Source organism: Nicotiana sylvestris, chromosome 7, assembly GCF_000393655.2.
Source record: "Nicotiana sylvestris chromosome 7, ASM39365v2, whole genome shotgun sequence".
NCBI classification, from domain to species: Eukaryota; Viridiplantae; Streptophyta; class Magnoliopsida; order Solanales; family Solanaceae; genus Nicotiana; species Nicotiana sylvestris.
In genome coordinates, this window is record NC_091063.1 from 173,531,804 (window position 1) to 173,542,457 (window position 10,654).

Here is a 10,654-nt window from a genome sequence, read left to right on the forward strand (position 1 = left end):
TATGAGTCTTTTTAATTGATTAAGAGATATTTAAAATTGGCCAACAGGACAATGACACGTGTCATTTCGTTAAATGATGGGTATATTTAAGTCCAAAGTATAACAATAGAGGTATATTTGAACTCGAAGTATAATGTGGTATATATTTAAGTCCAAAGGATAATGGGTATGTTTGGCCCTTTCCCTATTGTAGTATATCCTTTCCTACTTGACGAAGCTAAATCAATCTCCCTAAAATAAGCTTTCAAGTTTGATATATCGTACAGAAATCCAAATTGGAATTATAATTACACATTTGGAAAAGTGATTTACCAGAAATGTATTACTTGAATCGTCGCAAAAAAACTGAAAACTGGAAATTGGGATTAAGAGAAAGAAGAATAAAATTGTGGAGTAAACAAGTTTATTTGGTGTTTGGAACTTCGCCTATCACATGGACCCAAATTAACTCTAAGCTATTTTCAATTTTTCTTTTTGCTGCTGTACAAGTTACACAAATATCTAACCCAAATTCATACAACCACGAAGCTGCAGCAACAATAACAATTCTCAAAGACCCATTCGCAAACTCAATGCAACAATTTCCATGTATGCCCTCATGTTGAGAGCAGATTGTGCTGATGTTTGTCGTCATGTTGTTGTAGGATTATTACGAAGAGCAAGCTTCAAGCTTGGGAAGAAGACTTCGCCATCCATCTGCTATCCCATTTGCTAGCCGTGCTTGTCCCTTAGCAAATTCATGGAAAGCAAGTCCCATATCCAATGTCTTCTGTTCTTGAAATCGGACAATCTCTTCATTCATAAGCCTCACTATCGTATCAAATCTTCTTGATGCTTCTTCCCCTTCAGCCTTGAGCTATATTACACAGAAAGACGATGTCAGTCATCACACATGGAGTTTCACGACTAGCCAGACATAAGAAAGAGTAAGTTAAACCACACTGACCATTTCATACTCACGCTCAGCCTCAGACAACTTATCAGATCGTGTCAGCCTGTATTTATTTCTGCAATAAAAGGTAGAGCCATGTTTTGTTTCAGCATAGAGACTCTGAGATGCTCCATATAATGACCAATGAATATTAATGGGATGCATATTTCCTCATCTTAGACAAGTAACACATACATGTTTTGACTTTTCACTTTGCAGATGAACAGGATAGAAAAAATGCGAAAAGAAGTCGGTGTTTACAATGGCATTTTTCTACCTACGAGATGCATATTCTATATGCAAGAAGAAGGATGTCAGATATTTTTAAGGCAAAATGAGGATGCTACATTAAATGAAATTGCATAAGTAACCTGTTCACTCTTCAGTGAATCAAATTCTTAAAGTTATTTCACTTTTCACTAAATCAAATGGTAAGTGTTTTTCTGTTACATTAGATGACTTGGACTGTACACATATATAGTGTCAATATGCTCTTGGCACCATTTAATCTTGAGCCAGATAGTTACAGTTCGGCACCTGAGTAAAAGGCCATTGGTTAAAGTCTCATCTGTATATTGGGTTGTACACAATATATACCTTTTATCGTCCTAATAGTGTGTAACAGTATATACCATTGGCGGAATAAAAGTACCTATATGGCTATTGCTCACAAAAGGAGAGAGGGTAAGGTTGACCGGAGGGGGAGAATAAGCGGGACCTGTGTAAATGTACACATATCAACAACAACATACCTAGTGTAGTCCCACAAGTGGGGTCTGGGGAGGTAAATGTACACATATCAAGGGACCAAAATGATGACTAATAAACCCATCATAAAGTTGAGCTCAGATGTAAGTGAAATCAGCAATTAAGCTTCACCTTATATACAACAAGCAGGACACTGATAAACTAATCAAATACACTAAATTCCCATACTGCATCTTTTGAAAGATCTAGCTGCCGGAAAAAAAATTGCAACTAGACGGTATTTTACAGCAACATCAAACCATGTGTCATACTAAGCATGCCTGGATAATAATAGCAGATTAGACCATACTAGCGACAAAACAGCACGAAGCCTTGTTTTATAGGCAGATTTAAGATATCAATAAGAACATGAGCAGTAGTTGATATTCAGTCAATAGTGAACCTTGAGATCCAGGCTCAAGCACAGAAGATAATCTTGTTGGTGGGGAGAGTTAATGATGTACATATTTAATCCTTCCCACACCCCCAGAATGCAGAAGGCTCAAAGACCAGGTCAATTTATAATTGAGAAATCATTGAAGGAAAGCTTGCAACAACCAACAGAACTTATCACCAAAGGCAAATTAAGGCCAGATTCAGGAAACCACCAAAAGAAACGAAAAAGGAGGAACAGCAGTATAGTTGATTGAGCCTTACAAATCTATTTCCTTAAACTTGATTGTCTCAGCCAGTTCACACTGCTGTTTGAATGCATTTGCTCTCTCTGCTATCGTAGCCTGTTTCAAAGTTAGGAAGGATATGAGCGTAGGGCAGCACCAGAGCATTATATTACTCTTAGCAGAAGAAAAAGGTGAAAGCACGAATTCAGATGCAACAGTTTTTTTTTTCTTCATGAATGTAGAATTGTCAAATGCGTGCTTTGGTCACGGCTCAAGTCCTAAAGCAAGGCCCAAGGCAGGATTGGCACAATGCTTTGTGTCGTGCTTGAGTCCTGAAGCGAAGCTCAATGCAGGCTTGGTGCTTTGCCTCATTTCAGTAGTGCCATAGGGAAGGCGCTAAAGCATGCCCAATTTAGAGAAAACCAACCAACTATTTTTAAATTATGTAAATTTATAAGATCCATGAGCTCTGTATTGAAAGGCGGTAGTAAACAATAAATGTAGTTGGCAAAACGATATATTATTGTAATCCAAACATTTCATACGGATATATTAATGACTAATAACAGAAAAGAAATTTTCCATATGAGAAATTAATCTAAGATCTTTAGCAGAAACTTATAATTGCATTTTTGGAGATGAATTAGAAAACTAAGAAGGCTTCTGAATGCGATTGATATGGTTTTACTTCATACAATCCACATGATAGCAATTATTGCAATTTATTTACCCATATATTTATCCGTGTTTATTGTTGATTTTTCTTGCGTACATATAACTACATCATGTAAAAATTAACTCTAAATAACTTTCTAATGCACCCACTTCTTTTGCCTTTTTTGGGCCTTTTCTTTCACTTCTTTTGCCCTTTTTTTTCCTTTTCGCATTTGACAACACTATGTGGAAGCAAAACATTTGATAGAATGATTCTTTGACCCCCGTTAAAGTACGATCTCCAATCAAGGTTCAACTACTTTTTTTTGGGTGGGTTTGGGGGAGGGGGGGCATCTGCGGCAAAAAGAAGAACTCCGTCCATTTCGAGGGGGAATACACATTTTCTCGAAAGCAGAATTGCCCACTCACCTTAATAGATTGCACAGCTCGAACATAATCCTTCAGAGGTTCTTCAAAGTTCATTAAAAGGTGGTGAGCCTGAGTGGGAGAGCACGGTCAGTTATTATTACCTACCTATGAGTAAGAGAAAAGACCATTGGTAATTCTCTTTGATGAAATTACCTCTTTCTGCAGCTTAATTGATATTATCTCAGACTTTGCCCCAAGTTCAGAAAATGCCTTTCCAAGGGCATCGTCCTCACAAGTACCAAGAAGCTTGACTGCCTTCCCAAATTCTGATAGAGACTCCCCCAACTCTGAGTTAACAAGGACAATCATAAGTCAGTCGCTTGGAATGACAAGCTTGTCATATGTATGAGGGGAAAGGAAATTAAAGCACACAACATGTTGGAGAAACAAAGACATCAATTAAAAAAAATTAGATGCCACCTTCGGAATTGGAAACTTCTAGGCAAAGAAAAGAGACTAAGATATGTTAAATACAGAAGGGAGGCTTGAGCATACAGTTCACATGAGACATGCGTGTTGCTTCACTTTTTTCATGCAAGGAAATAGGAGAGGCTTTTCGCTAGTTCACTTCGAGTTTCTCCAGTAGACCTTAATAATGGCTTGATGTTACTATCTAATTTAGCCAGTTTGCAATTAGATGAGCCCCATCATTACTTATCAAGAAAAAGATGAGACCCCGTCACCGACTGAGTTCCCAGATGGATCTAGCTTGCCACACAATCACATTTCAACTTCAATCTTCTTCAATCCAGTATTTGGATTTATAAATGTAAATTTTCCCATGAAGAGAAGTTGACGTGGAACTTCTTTCCACCTTACTTGAGCATACAAATGAGGATTAAACTGTTAGTATGAATTTTAACATTAGTTAATAAATCAGCCCAATTGGTTACTGGGACGAACATATAGCATGACTCCTCCCAGAAGCTTCGGATCCTACAGGCAAGAGAATGGAGAGAGAGCAAGGGAGAGAGAAGGCAATGAATCCTGAATCACCATGCCTCTCACTGCTTGAGAATGGGATAGGTATCACCTTAAAAGAGTGAACTAGAAATGGAGCAATGTGTTAAATATCTGAAGTGATGTTACTATCTAATTTAGCCAGTTTGCAATTAGATGAGCCCCATCATTACTTATCAAGAAAAAGATGAGACCCTGTCACCGACTGAGTTCCCAGATGGATCTAGCTTGCCACACAATCACATTTTCAGTACTGCATGTCGTTAACCAGATTTCTCCTACCTCTGTGTCTCTTGACAAGACGATATGCATGTTTTTGAGCTTCAGCTAAATGGTCCTCAAGCTCAAATATGTAGCTCTTCATCTTCTCATATTCTGGGGTTGATTCTTCAACTGGCTTTTCCTTGCCGAGAACAACATCACTCACTTTAGATTGCACGTCCTGCCATTTACAAACTACTGTTAGTTTTTACATAATCCTGTGTTGAAGTCATTGTAATATACCCTCATTCGATGGCATCGGTTAAATGTGATTTTGGGGTACACGAAGACGCCTAACAAACTCAAGAAAAGAAAAACACTGTATGCAACACAAGCCCCACATTAAATCACATCAAAGGACAGATGTCAAGTTTAGTTTCAACTCACTTAGATACGGAACAAGAACATGCTAACTGCTGAGACTACAAGAACAATAGACGACATAGGTGTTTAATTAACATAGCGTATATAGCTTCCTTCGTAGCAGAAATTTCCAAAACTAACTCTCTAGTAATTCATCTTAATACAAAGACAATCAACTATATCTTACACTAACACAGCCATAAGGGGTGTTGATGAAAAGTCTGGGTTTTACCATTAATGGTCCACGAGGAGAACCTAACAAGAAAATTACTAAATGACTAGCTCGAATTACAAAAAAGAAATTAGGCACCACTTTATAATAACAGAATTTCTCTTTTTCTTCATTTTATATTCTGCAACTGAAACCTTTTTTAAGGGTAAGGTAGAATTGCCTATTTAAAGCTCGGTTAATGCATCAATACAGATGCTATCAGAGAAAAGACATCGAAGGGGGAATTTTGTTTCACTAATTGAAGTGCAGAATTGAAATTTTAATAACGTGGAAATTGTATTATTTTATGTAACTGCCAGATACCTTAAAGATTTGTATCAAATCTGCAGGCTTTTTCTTGAAAATACCAGTCTCCTGGAACCTCGCTCTTTCCATTGTCTGAAGAAAAGGTAAAAAATAACAAACGTAAATACATCTGCGGAAAAGATGAAATTAAGCAAAGTATTAGGAAAAATATGAAAGCTATTATCACAAGTGCATTCTTGAGCATGAAACTTTTTTTCTTTTGGGTGGGTTTGTGGGGGGTGCAAATAAGCATTATACATAGTTCAATCTTCGTGCATCTCATATCTCAAGTAAATTGTTAATGAATTCTTTCTACAGATTTTGAAATTAAAAGCATTTAATAATTGAAGAGAAGAAAACTTTGAGACGAGACGAGATGTCCTCAAATAGCAATCTGAAAGCATAAGCATTATACATAGTTCAATCTTCGTGCATCTCATATCTCAAGTAAATTGTTAATGAATTCTTTCTACAGATTTTGAAATTAAAACCATTTAATAATTGAAGAGAAGAAAACTTTGAGACGAGACGAGATGTCCTCAAATACCAATCTGAAAGCAATAAATAAAAATAGGCTCTCAAATCTACTGAAGATCTGTTAAGACCAGTTTATTACTCTAGAAGCTCACTACACCTAATTTGCTCATTGAACCCCAAATGCACGTCTGGTAGTAGTGCATTAATTTCACCAAAGCAAAATATTTAAGGGGTTGTTTGGTTGGTGTAGTAAGGAGAGCTAATCTCCGCATATAATCTATAACTACTTTATGTAATGTTTTCTATAACCGAGAAATCCTTGGCCAACTGGCGAACGATTTGAAACTCGGTGGATTATTTCATACAATTTGGTTGCTTCTTTTGTTTTTCTCGTAAATAATACTAGCGGAAGATTTGCGAGAACCTATGTATTGGATGGAATGTGGAATAAGAATGCGGGTACTAATAATACAAGGATTAAAACACTGAAATGACAAAACTTAACTTTATAAAGGTAAATAAACTTTTCTTTTGTTTAAAAAGTAAACATATTTGAAAGTATACATTGTATATTAACTTGTAGTATATTGTACCAAACATCCAACAAGAAATAATCATTGCAATCTTGCATTACTAATCCCTGCGTAACTTGTCTCTAGACTGAACAACCCCTAAATTCTTTAGATAATGCTAACTTAGTAAATAGTAAGAAAGAGTTTGGGGTTAATTATAGGAGCCATTCCCTATCAATCGTGTTTGTACCAGGTTAAATAGCACAAATCAGTACAAGATCAAGATGAGAGACATTCATGATATAGCTTAGTAACAATCAGAAACATCATCACAATTCAAAGTCACAGGGCGAATCAGCCTTATGTCTCCACAAGAAAGCTAAGCTAACACATGAACTCCACTAAATAGTCCAAAAAAAAAGCAAATTAAAATTATTACCTGCTCATCAGCCTGCAAGAAGGTTCTCAAGTCGTCACTTTGCCGAAGTGCATGATGTGAAGCTATTCTGTTTATGAACACATCCAGAGCTTGGCGCCTCATTTCAATAAATTCTGCACTAAATCTGAACTTTTCTGCAAGAAGGTAGAGAATAATAATCTCAAAATGCTTTCTTAAGCTCCCAGGCTCTGGTTTGACAAATATATACAGCTTCTTCTGAAAATAAGATCATTTTATTGGTGCAAAAGCTGGTAGCATCCCTTGATAGATTACGATACTCAATCTTTATAACTAATACTTCTCTAAAGAAAATGGGATCAATGCCCCAAATATAGACATCCTCAAACATAATTGAAACAGTTAAATATGTTAATCTATAGCCACTTCCACCTACATGACTCCTAATTCTTGTCCCTCTTATTTCCAATAAGCAATGATAAATCAATACAATTCCAGATTGGATTTATTAAATACCTATTGGTTTTAGTATCAGTTTAGAAAAAAATCAAAGAGAAGGCATGTACATGAGGATGAAGTGTAACCAGTACCTACTGTGCTCTTCTCTGGAAGTGGAGGAATAAAAATGCCCTTGTATTTCTCAAAAAGACGATCACGTAACCATACAAAATCATTATAACGTCGAATCACAATCTTTTCGTGCCCTTGGTACTCTGGCAAATTTGTCTGTCTTAAAAAAGATTGGTGAATGAGAACCAGAAAGGAATCAAGAGAAGTATATTCTACATTCTGCTGATAAAAAACGTATGAAAGCCTGTTTCGGGAACAGGAAGAAGAGAAAACAACAACCACAAGCATAAGCACAAGAAGCAGAATATTTTTGAATCTTAAGTCCAGCAAAATAACTTCCATATGATGCAGGGATAGGGATGTGCAAGGGATGGATCTAAAAAGAGTTTTGAACATTAAGTTGAGCCTCAAAATGTTCTTAAGTTGTGGATTCATGGTTTGTTTCAACCCATTAAGAAAAATAAACATACTGCCTAACTCAACCTCAAAAACTAGCTCATAACATAAAGATTGTCCAAAACTATATAAAGAGATTACAGCCTATACCCTCAAGCAATGTGGGGGTGGGACCTAATGCAACCTATGAGGTTCACATCTCAAGCCTCAATGTTCCAAACTAAAGCCACCCCGACTAAATTTCAAAGAGCCTTTCCTTTCCAACATGACCAAAACACCAACGTATTGGTGTGAGTTGAGCATAAAGAAAGAAGTGAGGATTCATATTGCCTCCCACAACCTTGTTTGGCACTGAGGCGTAGTAGTAGTAGTTGTTGTTGTTGTGTGTAATGCATACTTTAAAGGAAAAGATCTTTAGAATTGAAAGGAAGTACAAATACCTTGGATGGTACAAAGTACCTATAAAGGACCTTTTCCTTAAGAACAGATCTTTAGAATTGAACGAATGTACAAATACCCTAGATGGTACAATGTAAGGACCTTTTCCTTAGAACAATAAAGTACCAAATGCAAAAAGAGCAAGTGACTTTAGATTCTTTGTTATACAAACTCCAATGTGATTGTTGTGGGCGTAATGTGAATAAATAAAGTGTCCAGCTTAAATTTAAATAAGCGGTTCACACTGTTCAATATAGTATTAGAATAGAGGTTCTAACTCTGTCTGTGTGAGCTTGATCACGTTATCAATCCCAAGCACGGATAAAGGAGGATGATTACGGTAGGTTAATAGCTAGCATAAAGCTAGTCAATCGATGATGAGTCCTTACAATACGAACTACATTGATAGTTGAATTGAGATGAGCTTAAATTGAGCGACATGAGCAATGAAGATTCATACAGCTGAAACCAACTTGCTTGGAAATGATGTGTAGTTATTGTTGTATTAGAGCAGAGCCCTGAGTCCAAGTTTCACTACCATTATCTAAAAAGAACTTAACATGTTGGGCCAATAAAGCAAAAGTGTACTTTCTAGAGGTTCTTTTATACCCGTTAAAGACAATTCGAAGCGTTTCAGATTTAGCCACTATAACTATTTGCCAGAGGTGCCTAGTTCCACATACGCCAAGATATAAAAACAGTAAGAATATGTTGAACACCATATACTATTGTACCAATGAAATTACAAAAACTAAATGAAAGAAAGAGAAAAGAAAGAAAATAACTTTTCTTTGCAGTAAGAAATATAAGACAACCCTTGATTTTAGGACATTCGCAGAAATCATAACAAGGTCAAACTATGAAATGAAAGTATAATCAAGATATGAACAAGAGGCAACTAAGGCATAAATCTATCAGCATGTAATGTCCAACTCTTCAATTTATTGGCGCCTCTTCAAAACCCAAGCCTATTGTCTAGTTTCTCTTCCTATGGATCATGTATCTTAAACTACATAGTTCACATCACCATGAAAACACTATCTATGAGCAAAGTATCAAATCAAACATTATTCTCTCAAGTCATGCAAATTATGCCAAGGTTGCTTCTTTCCAAATATCATTTAGGATACCCAATAAATTCTCAAGGATCATTAGCGCACAGGTCAAATACTTGGTGAATACTGGGTCTGGCCCTCTACCCTTCTCCATTTAAATACCAAGCTTTTATCTGCAACAAAGTTCAAATCTCGTAACATGCACCTAACCACACAAAATGTTTGCGCTCTTACAACTAGACCAAATACCCGGGCATCTTTCCTAATATACATCCAACGGGAGGTACTTTTCATTTGTTTACTCTGATCCTACATATTAAGCATAGATCACATCTGACCAGAATATTACTCTTCAGTCTTATCAGGTGTTATTCACTTTGATCTTAGATTGGATCGAACTTATGCCATTAGCTACTCTCGAGTACAGGACAATCCAGCTCAAGATTCAAAAAGGGGTTTTCACAAAATATGGTTAGGAGGTGGATCTAGTATGTGTTCTATGGGTTGACGGGAACCCACTAGCTTTTATCCGGACCATGTATATGTATTAAGAAATAAACTAAATATCTACCAATATTTACGTGTGAACCCCATTATTGTTGTAGGAACACATAAACTTCAAATATTGGATCCAACTTTGAATAGTATTAATACTTATACCAAAATTACACATGCATATACATGGAGAAAAAGGAAACGAATAAAATGACCTTGGTGATGACTTTGTAGGAGATATAAGCTTGAACTCCATTACCCATTTTAGCTGGATCTGTAACTGATACTGATAGAAACGGGACTTGTGAAGATGGGGATCTAGGGCTCTGTAATGACCCTGATCCACTCCATTGCTGCACCATTTTACAATTTTCAAAATCAATCAAAACTACAAATTACCAAAAATTGAGTGCAAAAAAGAAAGTAAGATTCGTGATAATGGCGGAAAGATAATTACCGTAGTGTTCATGGTTGTTTTGCTGGTTAGATTACCGGAGAACGGTGCGAAGATGTATTGAATTGTTAACTCGCTACTCGTAAGTCGTGACTTTGGCTTTTTAGTGAGGAGTCGTGCACATGTGGAACTTATGAAGAGACTTTTAATTGTCACTTTTACAATTTTCCAAACACCAATTTCAATCAAATACTACTATTTTCTCCATTCAAAAAGAATGAAAGTATTTGAGGAAAATTAACGTAAATAGCCTTTCATTCAATTATTTAAATTAAAAATAATCGACAAATATAATATATTTATATTTATATTTATCAACTAAAATAAATAAATATTAAACTCCGAGAGTATATTTATATAAAGACCAATACCAACATA

General features: G+C 36.1%; 1 protein-coding gene across 1 annotated transcript; it reads right to left on the bottom strand.

Moving 5' to 3' along the window:
- Positions 1–341: 341 nt before the first annotated feature.
- On the bottom strand, positions 342–10,429 carry LOC104215982 (sorting nexin 1). Its single transcript, XM_009765934.2, has 11 exons — positions 10,280–10,429; positions 10,038–10,175; positions 7,459–7,594; positions 6,911–7,044; positions 5,501–5,575; positions 4,624–4,783; positions 3,535–3,668; positions 3,382–3,450; positions 2,336–2,415; positions 947–1,007; positions 342–856 (listed from the first exon to the last, which is right to left on the bottom strand). Exons 1-11 carry the CDS (start codon positions 10,289–10,291, stop codon positions 650–652), a joined length of 1,206 nt encoding a protein of 401 aa, XP_009764236.1. The 5' UTR covers positions 10,292–10,429; the 3' UTR covers positions 342–649.
- Positions 10,430–10,654: the final 225 nt, after the last annotated feature.